Here is an 18,342-nt window from a genome sequence, read left to right as displayed (position 1 = left end):
GAATGAATGGGGCCTAGAGGGACTAAAGAACAGAAAGCTCAAGAGGGATCTTATTAGTGTGTGTGAATAACTGATGGAGGCAGAGAATGAAGAGAAAGGAGCCAGACTTTTGTCTGGAGTAACATAACAGGAGGCCACAGGCACAAATTGAAACACATTAAATTCCATTTGAACACAAGAAAAGACTTTTCTTTACCGTGAAGGTGGTCAAACACAGGAATAGTTTTCCCAGAAAAGTTGTGGAGCATTGGCAATACTCAAAACCCAACTGTAAACAGTCCTGGACAACCTGCTCCAGCTTGTGAAGTTGAGTGCTACTGACATCAAGGCAGATGGAGAACATATGCACAGGTGATTAAGTTGTGGAAATTTTGTTTAATACTTGTTCCTTGTTGACATGATTCTTAGGGGTGTGTAGAACAGTAGCTAAAGTATCTTGCTGTCATTGCTGTGGAGACGATGTAGCTGTGCAAACAGGATACTTAGACTTCTGTAGGGCGCCATTGGTCAAGAAAACGGAGTCACACAAAATCAGCATTACAGACATCTATCAAATGATTAAAAATTAGGTCTCAAAATATAATGCTAAATAAGCAAGGCCTGGTCTATCATGAAGAGGAATGTGTTCTATCAGATCTGTTGATAGCTTATACATCTCCACCCATGGAAGTTTTCAGGGCAAGTTTTACACGAAGCCATAGTGATTTGACATAGCTTTGGGGAAAGTTTGCTTGGAGCAGTAAGTTGGACTGGAAACCTCCAAGGTTTCCTTGCAACCAACATTTCTGTGGTACAGATGGGAAAAAAAAAACAGATAACCTTTGAGTCAAGCAAACCATGCTGTGTGTCTGGGCAAGGAGGAGGATCCAGACAACTTCAGGGTGGTAAGCAGAATTTCTAGGAAAGTGATGGAGCAAGTAATCCTGGAAACAATTTCCAGACACGTGAAAGACAAGATGGCGATCAGGAATAGTCCACATGAAATCAGGAAAATTGTGCTTAATGAACCTGGCAGATTCTACAGTGAGATGGCTAGCTTGGTGGATGAGGGGAGAGTCATGGATGTTGTAAGGCTTTTGACTCTGTCTCCCATAACATCCTCATTGACAAGATGGCAAAGTACAGGTTAGAAAATTGTAGAGGAAATTGCTTTGAAAACTGGCTGAATGAATGGGGCCTAGAGGGACTAAAGAACAGAAAGCTCAAGAGGGATCTTATTAGTGTGTGTGAATAACTGATGGAGGCAGAGAATGAAGAGAAAGGAGCCAGACTTTTGTCTGGACTAACATAACAGGAGGCCACAGGCACAAATTGAAACACATTAAATTCCATTTGAACACAAGAAAAGACTTTTCTTTACCGTGGAGGTGGTCAAACACAGGAATAGTTTTCCCAGAAAAGTTGTGGAGCATTGGCAATACTCAAAACCCAACTGTAAACAGTCCTGGACAACCTGCTCCAGCTTGTCCTGCTTCAGCAGTGGGGTTGGACAAGATGGTCTCAAGAGATGGGTAGATCACGGTGGTAATTTGGGGCTCCTGAAATTCTGACTGTATACCCTGTTCAAAGCCCCATGGTAGTAACAGGATCTCCAGGTTGACTTGATTTATCCTTACTCCCACAGACTATTACATGGGTGTGGACCATAATAAAAGAACACATGACGCACAGGCAAATAAGAGATGAGGGCAGCTTAGAAGAAAAGTTTGGGTTTGATTTCTAAGCAAACGCCCTTTTTCTGTATATCACTAAACTGCAAGCGAGAAACATAATTTCCTTCACCTCGAGATGAAGGAAAAGAAACAGCATATTGTGTCAATACTGTTGGAAGAACAAGGGTGGGAAGAACGTAACACAGTGTCAATGTTCTGGCAAGCAGAAGTGAATTTTACATTTGGACCCATGAACGTTAGTTTGGGAAGGTCTATGCATTTGCCCAGATTGAGACCAGATGTTGCTCTGCTTAACTTCTGCTTAATGGCATCATTTAGCAATAGAGCTGAAATGGAAAGTTGTCCCAGAAAATATTATGCTTTAATTTTTAGTGCAAAGTGTTAGACCACTTTACCTGGTCTTCTGAATACTTTCAGAAGTTTTTTTTTCTCAATTATCTCCACGTCTTTAGTGGTAAAGGATACCTTCAGTTTTTGATTTCTGCTGCTTCCATATCCTCAATTCATAGTTCAAAGCTTGTTGTCATGTGTTTTGTTGTTGTCTGTTTGATATACAAATGCAGCTGTTTCAGCTTCACATACTTACCTTGCTTGCCTGCCTACACTCATCCCACAAGCAAGCCAGCAACCTAGCTATTTTTTTCTGAGATGCTCTATCGGGGGTGATAATAGCAATTATTGAATTATCAGACAGTTATGGAAGTAAATAGTTTTTGCTTTAATCAGGTCTCATTAGCTAATCACCTTGATTTGTCATGCCACTAAATGTGAAAAATATGCCACGATGATGATAAAGTACCTCTGGTAACTGATGAGCATGACAAGTTACTGTTTATAATGACTTATGCATGCCTTTTTGGACTACCATTTCATATTTGTGCATCAAAAGGGTAGTGCATGTGTGATTTGTGATTAAATTCTGTTGTGCTCTTAACACAGGGGTCCATTTCTGGTTCTAGGGCTGCGTTGTACTGGAAATGTGGTGGTTCATTTGAGTAAATGGAAATGGCTAGACATGAAAGCACAGAACTGAACTGCAAAAGAAGATGTTCTGTTTTCCACATGAGGATTCATGGGTCAGCTCAGGCTTGATTTTGCTGACTGCTGTGCTTCTAAAAGACCACGTTTGATTATTCAGAGGAATGGCTTGGATTGTAGCCCAAACCTGCATGTTCTGGGAGGAAGTAAGATTGATTTTTGGTTGTAGTTGTCATCTCAAAACTAACAGTTTCTCTCTGTTTCACAGTCACACCACAGTTCTCTCCAAGCTTTTGCAAAAAATGCTGTCTTCATGAACACTTATATCCAGTGTTGTGTTCCACTAAAAAATGAGAAAAATATCAAACATACTAAGAAAAGGGAATGGGAAAGGAGTCAGGGAGATTGTATCAGTACCTGCAGAGAGTGGAAAGACATATAAAGAGAACAGCAGAGATCGTAACAATTTTGAGATCATAAAAATCCTTTTCCTTTCCCTTCAACAGTATCTGGACTTTGGAATAATTTTTTGTCTAAAGGACGGGTGCTCTGCTTTAGCAGTCACCTGTGAGCAGTGCCTTTTGCTTCGATAATTTTTTGTCTAAAGGACGGGTGCTCTGTTTTAGCAGTCATCTGTGAGCAGTGATCTGCCTTTTTCTTCATCTCAGCTATGTATAGCAAGTCTTTTTTTACCCTTTTTGTGTCTATCTCCAGAAGCAGCGATATTTTCAGGGAACAGTCTGGTTCGCTGTAGGCATACCACTGCCTTGGATGACTTCAGTCAACATACAGTGCAGAAATACCAATATTTTGGGGAACATCTAGCTGATGATTCATATCCTCATTACTTGAAAACAATATATGAAAAATGAATGTAAAGTCATGTGTTTTTTTCCTTTTACAATGAGGCTGTTAGAAAACAAACATACCGTTACATCAGATCTGTAATCAGTTTTGTTTCTTTAGATACTTTCAAAAAAATATTTGTAAATGCTGTAAATGCTCTAAATTCACACATAATTTTTAGGAAGTTTAGATCTGATCTAAAAGGTTTGTTTTCCCCCCACCTGCCTATGTGCTTTGGGGATTAACATCTGAGATAATCTCTGAGAAATGTTGAAAGGAAATGTTTCTAAAAAAGGCTAAAAACCTCCCAGTTTTCCAGTTGGAACCAGGCTATGAATGCTTAATGCCTATTGAAAAAAAAATAATCAGCTGGCTGTGTTGTATGTTAGAACCAGGCAAGTCCACACACTGCCATAAATTTACACCTCATATGTCAGTCTGAAAATTACCCATAAAATGTGTCCTTTGTGCCACCAACACAACACAGTAAGAGGACCTGAAGTTCTCTTTAATTATTGACCCTTGAAGTTCTGTTCTTTGCAAAATCCTTAGAGATACATTTGTTAAGCAGTGTGTAACAGCAGCAATATATACCTAGCCTCAGTTAGAAAGAAAAAAAAAAGGGTAGGGGGGCATTACAGGTGAATAGATGCTGTAATTCAGATGAAAGGCTAAAATGCAATTAAGGGTTGTCTAGGGAGGAGAGGAACTACCATGAGGGGACTAATGTGGGAGCTGATTGTCTGGGGAGTTACAGCAAAAACAGGGCCAGGCACTTCTCAGAGACAAATAGTAAAAGAACAAGAGCCCACAGTCCCAAGTGATAATAACAGAAATCCCAGTTGAACATAAACTGCTTTCTTGTGAGATTAGCACAACCTTGCAATGGCTGCCCAGAGAGGCTGCAGAATCTGTTCTCTGAAATGTTCAGGACTTGTCTGGACGAGGCCCCCGAGCAATGTAAGTTATCTCTCAATTTAGCCCTACTCTGAGCACTTACACTAAAGACTTCCTGAAGTCTTTTCCATTACAAATTATTCAAAGATTCTACGAGTTTCTATACCAAAAGAACTCCAGCTACCGTTTTGCTGTCTCCTTTGCATTTTGAATGCCTTCTTTTTTCCCCCTCAGCCACCTCAGCCATCCCCTCTGTATATAGCCAGAGTATATAGCCTGTGGCTAATCTATTTTTAGTCAACTGAGAAGGGAGTTCTGAGCCCCTGTCTCCACCTGAACTGTCAGACTGATAGGAGGTAGATCACTGGTGCCTTCCTGCTCCACCACAAGTTCTGCAAAACCCAAACTAAACCAAAACTGTGAAACTTTAATAACATACGGCAAGGGCTAGTTGGTGCTGGGAATAAAAAAATATGTGTAAGAAGCCAGTCATACTGTACTGGTCTGTAGAGAACCTTAAGAACACTGAGTGGCCTTCTTAACACTAGGAAGAGGTTTTTTGGATGCTCCTTTGTGTTTCAAGTGACAGGACAATCCCTGAGAATAGTTCAATAGTTTTGCTTTAAGATTAAAGAATTGACCTCTTTTCTCCAGTTGTTACTCGTCAGGGACGATCTTTTATATCCACACTGTATTTCAGTTTCTTTCTTATGCTCTGTCCTCAGCTCAGGGTCTTCTTTTTCTGTCAGTGGGAAGGAAGAGGCAAGCTTTAAACATATGTCTGTTTCAGACGCCAACAGTCATTTTGCCGTTAATATTTTAATGCAAAGCTTTGAAAATCAGTGGCTTGGGTTCAACCTTGGAAGCCATGGTAGATAGACCCTCTTCTTCAGGCCTTGAGAAGATTAGGCTCAGAATCTGTGGTAGTCACCCACATTTGAGGGATATCTGAGGAAAACCTATCAGTTGACTGCACCTGGCCTGCAAGATCTTTGCATATCTGTTTCACTAATGCTGGCACCATAGATCCTGTGTAGGCTGAACTCATTGATGCTTTCAAATCCTCAGTGGTAGATTACATCTATAACAGCACTGGAAGCCTCTATTTTCTTTTTGGTGGCTGTGAGTTGAAGATACTCAGCATTGCAGCAGGCAACTCTCAGGTCTTTCTGTGGTAGAGAAATGTGATGTGCTTTTGAAGTGAAGAGAAGCTAATTAATAAGCTAATTTCCTGCAGCTGAGTGTGACTGAAGTCTGGTCATCACCCCAGAACTTGTGCTATGAACAGTATCAGGAAGGACTTAATCTTGCCACGCTGAAGTGAATGGGCTCTTGTAGTAAGAAGACCTACATTTTGCTGTCATTAGGTGAACGAGGAGGCAGAAGGGGCAGCACACAGCAGTGCTTAATACCTCTCAAACTGGTTAATGAGCTGATTTGCTCATTAAGTTTTCTTGCCGCTTTTTGCCAGGCAAAAATGACACATTCTTAGTAAAGGCAGGCAAACCCAATTTGCTTTTTTTCTTTTTTTTTTTTTTTTTTTTTGGGGGACTTTTTTTTTTTTTTTAAACAAGTGGGGTTCCTCCCCCCTTTTTTTTTTTTTTTTTTTTTTTTTTTGGGTGACTTTTCTTTTTTTTTTTCAAACAAGGTGGGTTCCTCCCCCCTTCTTTATTAATCTTTTAATATTAAAGATATTAAAGATTCATGCAATGGGCAAGAGCAGTGGATCATTTGAAGTGCTGACAAAGGGTAAGTTAGACAAAAAGAGCAAGAGTCTCTCCTCTTTCAGTTACAGTCAGCTCAGTGATTGCTGGTAAAGGAAAAGATGAAAACATTGTTTGAGTATCTGTATAAATGGAGGGGGCTGAGAAAAAAAGTCTGGTAACATTCCTTGCCTTAAAGTCCTAGAATCAGAGAAGTGTTAGTAGAATGACAGCACTATTTGACAGATAAAATTCTAGCCATTTTGTGAGGCAAGTTGTTAAATAAAAGTGTTTTATAACAACAGTGATGAACTACACTGCAAACAGTCTCTTTCACTGCTGAATTACAGTTTAATTTCATTCTACAAAGACACCATGTGATACACTTCCTAGACCATAATCTTTAGACCATAAGAAAATGGAGGCACTGTACATTTTTTGTGAAGGGAAAAATAATAGAAATAGGTTTCTGGAAAGGGAAAAGTTGACAAATACTGGCAAAACACATCTTCAAGTATGCTTTATTTGCAGGTAATTAAAAAGATTTTTTAGGCAAAAAACTAGCCGATTTCATCCAGTACATGATGGGACATGATTTAGTGCTGAATGCTGGACAGACTGGAAAATGAGTAGATAGGACCATAGATAGATAGGCAGGTAGATAGGATGTAGTTTTTGATGAATTACATGTGATTAAATGGTAAACATTCGTCTAGTAAAAAGACTTGATACATATGTATGAAGAATTTTAAGCAGTTAATATTTTAACTATATGCAGGAGATATTGTAAGAAAAACAAGGGGTGTAAAAGGAAGTAAGAATAAGAGAAGCTACAGTAATATCAGAAGCCATAGACATGTTTTTTAAAGACATCAGCTTGTGCCTGCAAGTCACTGTACTCTTGAGAATAGTATTTGCAATTTAAAACCTATCTATCTAAAACATCACCAAAAGGAAACACTAATTCCTATTTTTTGAAAATTATTTTGTATGAAGAATCTTGCAAAGAACTGAAATATGGCAAGGCCAAGAAACATGAATTACCCACCATTTCCGAGACTTTGCATTCATCACATTTAAGTACTAGGTGTCTGATTTCAGATAAAAGGAAGTAAGAATAAGAGAAGCTACAGACATTGTAGTAATATCAGAAGCCATAGACATGTTTTTTAAAGACATCAGCTTGTGCCTGCAAGTCACTGTACTCTTGAGAATAGTATTTGCAATTTAAAACCTATCTATCTAAAACATCACCAAAAGGAAACACTAATTCCTATTTTTTGAAAATTATTTTGTATGAAGAATCTTGCAAAGAACTGAAATATGGCAAGGCCAAGAAACATGAATTACCCACCATTTCCGAGACTTTGCATTCATCACATTTAAGTACTAGGTGTCTGATTTCAGAAGGTCTCATGCAAAATCCAGCTATAAAAATTCACCACAGAATATTTTCAAGGATAAAAAGCTAGTGTTTTTTAAAGCTCTAACAGACATCCAGTTGTGAAGGTGAATTTTAAAATTAATGGTCCACATTTTCCAGAGGACATTCAAAAGAGAGTTGCCAAACTTCCTGTAAATGCCCAGCTCTTATCTACACTTTGCATGGAATATTTACCAAAGCTACACTTTGGACAGTTAATGGAATATATCGCTGCCTAGAGTAGTGCCATCACTGTCTTTCCATAATGGCATAATGAGAATTAAATAATCACAAAACAAATTCCTAATATGAAATAACTTTTTTTCCCCTCATATAGAATATATATATTCATTTATATTGAGTATAAGTCCAGTAATACTATCACAGTAATGTGCTGTAGTGGTCTTTCATAGTAAGAAAACTGCCTTAATCTTCTTTAACATGCAAAGCTTGGAAGAACCAGAAATTCACAGTAAGTAGTACAATTTGTATATGCATCTTCTGCCATCCTAAAGTTAACCAGAACACTCAAGACTGGTGCTTATTTTTCCTATATGTTTGACAAAAGCTACAGTTCTGTATACTGTACATTCACAGTGGGATATCAGCCCCCTTGTATTATCTGCAAGAAGGATCAGATTACCACTTTCCATCAGAGTAAGCATTCTAGTAGTATTTAACATAATAATCTTGTGAACAGTTGTTCCTAGCTTGAAGTTCAGCAGTTCAGGACTTGATGTAATTCTCCTTTTCATCTCTCTGAAGGGCTTCCTGCTAGCGCATTTTGTAGTCATTAGATACTGACATTTCACATAGCTGTCCTTTAAAATCCAAGTCTACAGTGAAATCCAGGTCACGCTGTAAAAAGATTTAAATGGAACATGTAAGTGAGACCGTAAGTTTAGTTTATGAATTCAGTTATCATTGCTCGGGTTGAAAAGAGCTGCAGATTCAAGAAATACCTACTGTGTTTTCTAACTTATTTTGGTTTTAAATGTTACTCACACTGAAAAAGCAAGACATAGGACGTGTAATAGCATTCACCATACAATTTCTGTCTAGGGCATATTTGTGTGTTCTTCTTAAGGCTGATTTAGTGTCCTGGTTACAACTTGGAAGCTTCTGAAATGCTGTGCTATCATGCGTATTCTATAATAATCTTTTTAGGGTATCTCCCATTGAGATGCTCTTAATCTAGGGTAAGGGGCTTTCACAGTAGGAGTTCTTCCAGAAGAAATCTAGTAAACTTCCCATTGCAGAGAAGCTCTCAGTCAATTTTTGTCTTCTAATGACATGTTTTTTGGAAAGAGGCACTGCATAGCTCAACAAAACAAAGCTTTTGAAAGCTTGTAGAGCTTTCAGAAGAACAAAGCACTGACGAATCCTTTTGAACCAAGGTGGTCTCTCTGTCTCATCATAGCGATCAAGAACACAGTGATTTTAGCACCTAAATCTGCATTCAGGTGCTTACTGCTGTGCAAATAAATTTGAAATATTTTATTCATTTTTCCCTCAAAAGAAAATTGGTACATTCAGCCCCAAAGAAAATGTTCCAGTCCCCCAAGGACAACATAAAGGTGGCAAACAGACTGTTTTCCTCTGCTTTCACAGCAAGTGGTCGTTTCAAGAGTGAATGTGTTTGTTTTGATACCAAGTTTATTTTGTTTTTCTTTCTTCCCCTGTGTCAACACTACTGTGAAAACCATATTCAATCTCTGTTTGGTACAAAAAAAGGAAAAGTAATGCCAAAAAAAGAGGAAGGCAAGGAAATGTTGAGTATTTCAATAATTACAACAGCTGCATGGATTATAACCTGGATTATAGCCAGGTTATTTTAATGGCTGTGTGTTGTAATAGGAAATGAAGAGATTCTTCTCAAGGTTTTTGGCAGAAAATGGTGCCACACTTTCTCCCAGAAGCCATACTTCTCATGTTTTTTGCTCTTCTACGCAGGCATGGGTTGTCCATCAGACCATGTCTCGTAGTCTCCTTACAAGTTAAAAAAAGCACTGAATAACTGACATACTTGGTGAGGATTCAGCCCATAGCAGAGAAATTGGGGAAGTTTTCACCAGTCATGATAGTGTGATATCTGCCCGTCATGATTTAGTCTTAAATAAAACACCTGTATTTTCTGTGGAAAGTCACAATTTTTAAAGAACCATATCCCTTGATTAGTGAGTTCAAGTACTTTTGATCATCCTGTGTTGGCAGAAGGGATCTTACCACTGATTTTAGTGAGGGTATGAAGAGACCCTTTCCTGCTTGTGTCCCAAAATTTGAACCAAGCTGATTGCAGAGGGCAGCTGACTTGGTGATGTACTTGAATCATTTCTTCCTTGCCATGCTACCTTATTTGCAGCTGAGTCCTGTAACTTTAGCACTGCATTATCATTGCTGTCACCAGCTTTGGTGAAGCTGTTACTAAAAATATGAATTTAGAGCCTTCAGCATGCTCATTGTTTGATTTGTATGCATTTTATTTACTGCTGATGATGGTTTGTGATCAATAGAGTTGCAGTTAGAATCAGTGATGCTGACTCACCACATTTTTTGCATTTGGTTTCATGGATATAGTCCCATAGATTTCTTCTCCTCGTCTCACGGTTAAATAGTCCTCTAAGTAGAAGACAGTTTGCTTCCAGTGAGTATAGGGAGCATCAGGTGCTAAAAAAACATACATGGGTATTATTTATAGAAATTTCATCTTTTTCTTACAAATCAAATTAAGACTTGGGAACAATTGAAAATAGCCTTTCTTCTCATAAAATGCTTTAACTCATATGCTCTACTAGCAAACATGTTTTACAACAACACAATTCTATTGACTGTCAGTGAGTTATCTTCTGATTTTTGCTGGAATATGTCAGATGTGACTCATACCCAGCAAGAAGGATTCCACAAAAGGGGCTACTGGGCGTGACAGGAACTTTTTTGATGCTTTCCTTTCAACCCACACACATTCAAATCGGGCAGATCTTTACCACTAAATGCTTTAAAAGTCAGAAGTCTAAATCAGTTCAAAAAACGATTACACAAAACCATGAAAGAAAGGTTCATCAAAAGCTATTGATTACAATAACACATATAAAAACTTTGACTCATGATCCCGGAACAGCAGATTTTATAGTTTCCAGGAGGATTCAGCTGGGGAAAGGGCACTCGCACCTTGACCTGATTTTGCACTTTTTAAAGGCATATGCTATGGGAAATTTGCCAGAGATGAATACTGGTCTAAATTAATTTAGCAGAATCACTTTGATGACCTTCTGCTATTTCAGGGTTTCATTTCACTTATTTGTTTTTATTTCTGATTTAAATTCAAATCTTGAGCAGTGCACGATGAACTTGCATTGGTTACTTCTTGTTCCTAGCATCCTTGCAGTTAAGAGCATCTGAAACCCAAGAATAGCTGAGCAATTTCAGAGACTTCCTGATGTGGCAAAAAAGCTCTGATAAATTTATTTTTCTTCCATTTGTTTCCCCTATCACTTTTTTGATGCAGACATAGGCCCACTGTGTTGAATCATGCTAATAATATCTTAATGCTATTTAATAAAACAATTATCTCGTTTGAACACCAATCTTTCAAAAAATATTTGGCTTTAGAAATTGTTTGTGACTGGGGAAATAAGCTTTTTTAAAAACTGTCAGGACAGGAATTTTTAACAGCTCTTTTTTTTCCCCAAAATTCTAGAATCAGAAGACTGATATAAACAAACTTTTGTTAGAAACTGTGTTGGCAAACTGGTATCTGCCAAAAAAAAAAGTGTTTTACCGGTAAATTTCTGACTATGTGTTTGGACAGTTTTAATAACTGTTAATCTCAATTGCTAAATGGAGAGATCTTCTTTCAGCAGCTCAGATCCAGACTCCGTTTTCCGTTTGGATGTGTCTTTCTAAAATTTCTAACTGAAAACTTGTTAGGCCAAATTAATTGAACTTATATTTTAAATCCTGACTGCTCTCTTGTACATGCAGATGTACATGTGCACGTGCCCTTACGCAGAGCTGTCCTCCTTAGAAAAGCCTGACATATCTGGAAACTTGTGCTCCATGAACAAGGTGTATGCGTGTGGAATGTAGGCACAGGTCTTCAAGTCCACTCCAAGTCATACACTTACTTTCTTCATAGTTAAAAAAAAAATGGCATATCAGTGAAGTATCACTTCCTAATGTCCTACAAACTTGGATGTGTTACTGAATTCAGTAGAGCTTTGCCAACAGACACTAGCTGAGAATCCAGACCAGTCTTCTAGACGGTTACAGAAGGCCAAATGACCTTTTTATGGAGTAAGTTGTTCCACACCTACCTTGTCATGATGGGCTGAATAGAGATTGAGAACCACTTCCCTCAGCCTCCTGTCTATGTTTGTCTAATGCACGTCAGGATGATTATCCAGATTTGCTGCAAAGGTATATTTCTGACTCATGTTCAGTTTGTTGCTCACCAGCATCCAACAACTTTTCTAACAAAGCTGATTTACACCCAGTTGGCCCAAGAAATAGCATAGAGCTGTTTGGTTCCAGCTACAGGACTTTGCATTTGGCTTTGCTGAGATTTATAATGTTCTTGTCAGCCCATTTTGAACCTGTGTAGGTCTCTCTAAACAGCAGTTTGGGATCATTAACAAATTTGCACTGATCATTAACACAGTGCGCTCTGCCCCGTGGTCCACATTGTTAACAAAGATGTGGAACGGTACTAAACTCAATGTTGCTCACCTGTTGGATGCTACTAATAACTGGCCTCTGGTTTGGCTTTGCTGTTTGACACATTTGAGCCAATTTTTCACCTATGTTATTGTTCACTTATCCAGTCTGTATCTCACCAATATGCTATGCAAGGCTCTATAAAAAGGCCTTGCTGAAGTCAAGCTATACAACAGCCACTTCCCTCATCCACACAGCTGGTCATCGAGAAGGCAATCAGGCTGGTCAGCTATAATTGCCTTCAGGAAATCCACAGTAGCTGCTCTCAATCATCTTGTCCTTCATATAGCTGGAAATTGTTTCCAGGTGGATTCGTGTCATAGCTTTTCCAAGAACTGAGGTGAGGTTGACTGGCCCATAGTCATAGTCAATGTGCGCTGCTTACTGTGCTTCTTGAAGATGGGTGTGATAGCTGCCCTACCCCACTCCCTTTCCCCCATCACCGTGACCTTTTAATGATATTAGAGGGCAGCTTTCTAATGACATTGACCAGCACCCTCAGCATGCTTGGATGCCTGCTGACTGGTCCTATGGACTTGTTTGAGGTTCTGTAGTCCTGATGGCATACCTTGAGGCACAACTCATATGCTACAAGTTTCATGGTATGAAGAAACTACTTCTCCAACGGCTGCAAGGCACTTCTCCCATTACTTTGGGTACTTTGAATAGCAGTTAACCCCTCCACATAAGTACTACTTGTCTTAGTGCAGTTAGAGGGTCATCTCATGGGACCCAGAGACCAGAAACCCTGGACCAAGTACCATGCAGAGGAGTCACAATCAATTGGTTTGCCAGGCTTAAGAGTGGTCTCTATTATCTGCTGTAATTGGTGATATGGCTGTAGCATCATTTAGAATTGGGAGTGTATGACTAAGCATTCAGAACCTCTGAAGTAGCAGCTTGTGGGAGCTGCAGAGAGTTTAGAGAAGCTAGGTTTTCAGGCACTGATGATGAACCCCCATTTTTATAGAAGTTCAGAAATATTGGAGATTGTGACTCCTCTCTTTTTTTTTTTTTTTTTGTCACAGGTAGGCACAAAATACCTTGTGCATACATTTTTCGAGTTGAGGTGGGTCTGCAAAAAAGCTGTCTGTAAGAAAAACACTATGCCAAACTTGATATCTGCCCTAGGCTTTTGTCCAGATGTAGCCTCTTGCAGATGAAGCCACATTCTGAATGATACAAAAAGCCTTTCATGTCGTCCTGGCAATATATGTACTAAGGTAGGTTTCAGTTAACATCACAACACAGTAACTACACCCTTTATGCAAAGCTATTTTTACAGAAAACTGGAGGTTTGACTATATTATCTTTTAGAAAATACTGGTGGGCTGCCTTCTGTTGAAAAAAATCAGCCTTCTGTGGAAAAACCAAATGCTTAAAACCGAAAGTGTTTTCCACCTTAGATAATTTTGTTCAGCACAAAGTCAGAAATACCAGCACTTTGGGATACCACTGCAGTGCCTCAAAGCTTGTTCATGTCTCCCTAGCTGTGCTGTGTTCCCCAGCACATACTGATGCCTGTCATGGTGTGGGAAATACAATACTTTTACAACACATTTATAGAATAGACCACGGAAATATGGTTACTGAAAAACGTAAGAATACGAGGTACCAAATAACATCATCCATATGATTATACGTCTAGAATCAAATGTAAATATTTTAACAAAGTACTGAGCTTTGAATCTCCTGTAGAGTGCTGAGAGCTCCTGTGAAGTATTAAAAAAGAGATTTCTAATCATGTTCAACTTCTATCATGTCCTGTTTACACCCATTTGAGTTGTGTAATGGTGCTAACTGCAATCAGCACCAACTGTAATATGTTGTTCTTGTCGTCAAAGCAGTCATGAGGTTTTTCTATTTCTTGCAACACTGTGTGGTTTATTCACTCTGGTAAACAATGCCCTAAGGGAATGGAGTTATTCCTTTAAATATCTGGTCACCAGGGTAAGTTAGTGTTTCACATTTGGGTTGTTAGAACTGATTTACATAAGCAGTGTGTGTGTGGTTATATCTTCAAAAAAAAAAAATGACAGTTTTGTTCTAGACTCTGAGATGAGCAAGAGCTTTTGTTGAGTTTTGGATTTGGGGGAAAGTAGGATGCAGAGCTGCTATCTCTCTGAGCTGACAATTGTCTGTTTAATCTGAGAAACTTGACACAGGATTTAGATATGATGGGCATAAAGTCCTGGGTCATAACTCCCACTGACCTCTAAGATCTGTAGCTGTTGTGAAATACTGCCTGTTTTTGGAGAATTCCTATGAGCAGTTGTCCTTTCCCCATCCTGCTCACCATCCCAAACTGATAGTTTTTACCACTGAAATTCAAACCTGATGGTACAGCAAACCTTTGTGTGCCATCTGACCATCAGCATTGATATACTGCTGGCAATGTAAATGAAATGAAAAGAAATACGAATTACCTGTAGAAAATCCCATCTTCTTGTGGCACTTTGTAAATTCAATATTAAAATAGGTGACCAAGGCATGAATATAATCATTACGCTGAATTTGGAGGCAGAATGCAGAAGTAAATGCCAATTCTTCAGTCTTCACTGTATAGATATCTACTTCCTGTTTTGAGATTCTTCAGTCTTCACTGTATAGATATCTACCTCCTGTTTTGAGGAGAAAGAAGAGTCCATTTACATGCAGGTGTCTGGGAATCCAAGGTAAACTGTCAAGTGAGGCACTTAAGCATTTTATTTAATGATCAGCAACAAAGACAACTGACAGCCCTTTAACACTGTAAAAAATCAACGGTACATTTGACTATGTCAAATCAGCACATCATCCAGTTACCCGACTAAGATGACAGTGTAATAAGAAAGGCTACTCACAGAAGAGCATGTGTCCTTGGGAATGGCAGGGAGGGGCTGCGGGAGCTGGAGGAAATCAAGGCAAATTGTGTTTTGACAAATATAGGCACAATGGATGTTGAAATGGAGATAATAGGTCCCAGTTCTAAGAGCTGTCGTCGTCGGGGGTTGCCAGCGTGAGGGAAGATGGCAGAGTAGGGTTTTTAATAAAAATGAGCTTCTGATCTGTTTGAGCCTCTCAGGAAGGGAATGTGCTTTGACCGTGTCAAGCAGCCAAAACATTTGAGGCACGACAGGGGCCTGCTTTTTACTGATAATGCTTTCTGGTCCTGATAAGTGATAGCAAATAGTAAGCACAGGGATCTTACTCTTGAACTAGACAGAAGGAAATAATGGAAATTGTACTATGGCTTGATTGCAGTAGTTGGGAGCAACGATGTAGTCTCCAAGATTACTTTTTTCCCTCAATATTTAAATCTCACTGTTCAAAGCTTAATCTGAGATTTTTAGACAGATCTTATTTTCCCAACTAGGTATGGCTTTTATCTGGGTTGTTTCCAAAATTCATAGTTACGATAGGGAGAATACTAGGTCTGAAATACTATTAATTGTATTCTGATGCTATGGGAAATGTTTCCTGTCAGTGAACTTTCTGATATCCTCCTAAGTGGATCTGGCTTCAGTGTCCTTATTGTCCTTGTCAGGGAATATTTGGCAAAAGCCAGATACCCCCAAAATATTTTTCTCTCTATTATTTGGAAAGTCAGTATTAACAACAAAACTGCTCATGCATACAGAAAAATAGAAGCTTAGTAAGCAGAAATCCACATTTCCTCTTCTCTACCAACATACCACATGGTCATGTAAAGCTGGGATAGTCTTTATTTTATTTTTTTCTCTCAAAAGAAGATAAAAAAGCATACTAGGAATAAGAATTTCTGAAGTCTCCTGGTAGATTTCCATAGCAGCCCGCGAAATTTGCTTTGACGAGCTAGACTGGACTGGTGGATGATAGCTGCATATTTCTGTAATTTTTGGTGGCTTTTAAGTGATACCACTGTGGGGAAATTGCGATTAAAGTCTGATGATGAGGCACACAAAAGAGATCTGGCTCCCTCTCTCTGAGCTGTATTGGCTCTTCAGGGTAAAGTGGAACCAAAAGCAGTAGAAAATATTTTTTTTAGAGAAGTTAGTGAAAATATTTCAGAAATACTGAACATATGTGCTGGATGAAATAGTGGTCAGTTTTGCAGTCGTTTTTTAAGGACAGAAACATGTTTGGTTTTTTTTTTACTATGCAAGATATGAGACAAATGTGGATTTTTTTATTAATTAACATAGTTTTGAAACTGGCCTGACCCTGTTTTGGTGAACTGTACTTTGGCTACTATATGTTCTTATATTAAATGTCACTGCTCATTGAATGTTAATTACAGCTAACGGCACAGGGGACAAATGTTTGCATGAAATAAGTGGAAAAGTCATGATTTACCAGATTTCATTCAGATTTGAAAACCACCACCAAAATGTGCACAGTAAGCAGGGATCTGATCAAAATACAGCTCATTTATACTAAAAAAAAATGGAGAGCATGAGCATGGAGATCAGTTAAAGATTCAAATCTCAGTGAATGTCTGGTTTTCATTCGTTTTTTTTGTTTGCTTGTTGGTTTTTATTTTCAGATTTTGGGGTTGGGTTTTTTCCCTCCTTTCTCTCTCCCGTTGTACCAACTGCCTTGGTTTGGACAAAGAGGGAACAACACAGGATGGAATGGTGAAGGCAGCGCTTGATCAAAGCAGGTAAAGGTGCTGAACTGATGCAAGAAGCTGGGGGAGAGGTGGCATTGGTACAAGCAGTATCACCAGCTTCAGGAAAAAGTTTGATCTGAAGGCTGAGAAGTAAAATTAATTGCCAGCGAAAGGAAAAAGGGTCAAGCCCCCTTTTCTAACAAACATTCAGAAAATTAGCTATATTGTCAGTTGCACACATGCATTCAGCTGTGAGGGAAGAACTGAATGCAAACACACTTTTCCAAAAGATTTTTTTAATTTTTTCTATATTGTCAGTTGCACACATGCATTCAGCCGTGAGGGAAGCGCTGAATGCAATAGTCAGCCCTGCAAACACACTTTTCCAAAAGATTATTTTATTTTTATAAGAATGCAGAAAGCAAACAGTATTAATGTGGGGAGAGAAGAAAAAAAAAACCATTAAATTCTGGGTGTTTTGGAGGAGCAGTGAACAGAAGAATAGAGTATCTGAGATCATTTTGACTAGATTTTGCAGTGTATGTTGGCTTTTTTATTAACAGGGAAGGAAGCGTAGCTATGAGAGGCCTCAGTACTCCTGTCAGGGCCCCTCTTCTGCCATCTTTTCCTGTTTGCACAGAAGGAAATGCCTGAAAATTACTAGGGTGTTGTTTGGGTTTGGGGTTTTTTGGGGGGAAGATGGGAACAGACAGAGTTAAATCTGAGGACGCTGAAAGGAAAGATTGTGGACCGTGAGGAGAACTGCTGGAAAGGAAAGAGTGACAGGGAAAGTCACTTAGGAAAGGGAAGGGAAATTTCCATGTAGAGAAAAGAGTAGAGAAGAAAAATGAGAAAAAAAGAGCAGTGTTTAAAGAAAGATGGAAATTGAGTGGCGCAGGTGTCTCTTGCTTTGCTTTACAAGCTGGGAGAAAGGAATGTGATTGGGGAGTTCACTGAAATTGCAGTGGAGCAAGAGAAAAGACTCATGAGGAATGCCTTGTCCTAAACCTTATGGGTCAAGATTACTATGGGAGAAGAACATGGGACTCGCAGACAAATGCCTCCCCTGTGTGGCTGTATCTCTCTGAGAAAAAGTACTTTTTTGCAGAAAATACTGCAGGTCCTATGAAATAAGGTTTTATACGGGTGAATCGTGATATTTCCAAACAGTGGAAATTTCTCAAAGGACTAGATATTTGAGCATATAGGTCAATGTTTTTCTGCTATTATGCTTTGTTATCTGATAAATGAGCATGTTGCATGGGGGCTTTTTTGTGCAGGGAGGGCAGTTTGTGCTTTAAGTAGCATAAAACTATGTAATCTTAAAGTGGTGTGTGACCTGCAGGAGCTTGAAACTGTTTCTGGAAAGTGTGGGACAAATGGGAGCATAAAAATAGATTTTTATTTTTATTTTTTTTTGTTCTTTCTCTGTGGCTAGATGAGGGAAGATATTCAGGAAAGTCCAACTGTATTTTTTATTATAAATGGCATGTGGCATGTTTTACATACTTGTTTGGTTTTGTGAGTTTTTGCCACTCT

The 18,342-nt window shown here is 38.8% G+C and overlaps 2 protein-coding genes across 4 annotated transcripts in view; one reads left to right on the top strand and one right to left on the bottom strand.

Annotated features, from left to right (window-relative positions):
• The window catches only part of CRACR2A (calcium release activated channel regulator 2A), a 79,517-nt gene extending 62,692 nt beyond the window's left edge, over positions 1–16,825 (top strand). The window contains exon 19 of one of the 3 annotated variants that reach the window (XR_001411753.1): positions 16,738–16,825. The gene's annotated coding sequence lies outside the window, so the exon portion shown is untranslated. Of the gene's footprint in view, positions 1–2,632; positions 2,837–16,737 lie in introns of those variants that run through there. The other 2 variants (XR_001411752.1, XR_001411751.1) reach the window with 2 other exon arrangements.
• The window catches only part of PRMT8 (protein arginine methyltransferase 8), a 77,882-nt gene continuing 66,913 nt past the window's right edge, over positions 7,374–18,342 (bottom strand). The window contains exons 8-10 of the mRNA XM_014940133.1: positions 14,660–14,810; positions 10,066–10,187; positions 7,374–8,378 (exon numbers count right to left, since the gene is read on the bottom strand). Coding sequence (XP_014795619.1) covers positions 8,295–8,378; positions 10,066–10,187; positions 14,660–14,810 — 357 coding nt within the window. The 3' untranslated portion in view covers positions 7,374–8,294. The remainder of the gene's footprint in view (positions 8,379–10,065; positions 10,188–14,659; positions 14,811–18,342) is intronic.

Source organism: Calidris pugnax, unplaced genomic scaffold (genome assembly GCF_001431845.1).
Source record: "Calidris pugnax isolate Ruff unplaced genomic scaffold, ASM143184v1 scaffold36, whole genome shotgun sequence".
NCBI lineage: Eukaryota > Metazoa > Chordata > Aves > Charadriiformes > Scolopacidae > Calidris > Calidris pugnax.
This window is presented reverse-complemented; position numbering and strand designations above follow the sequence as displayed.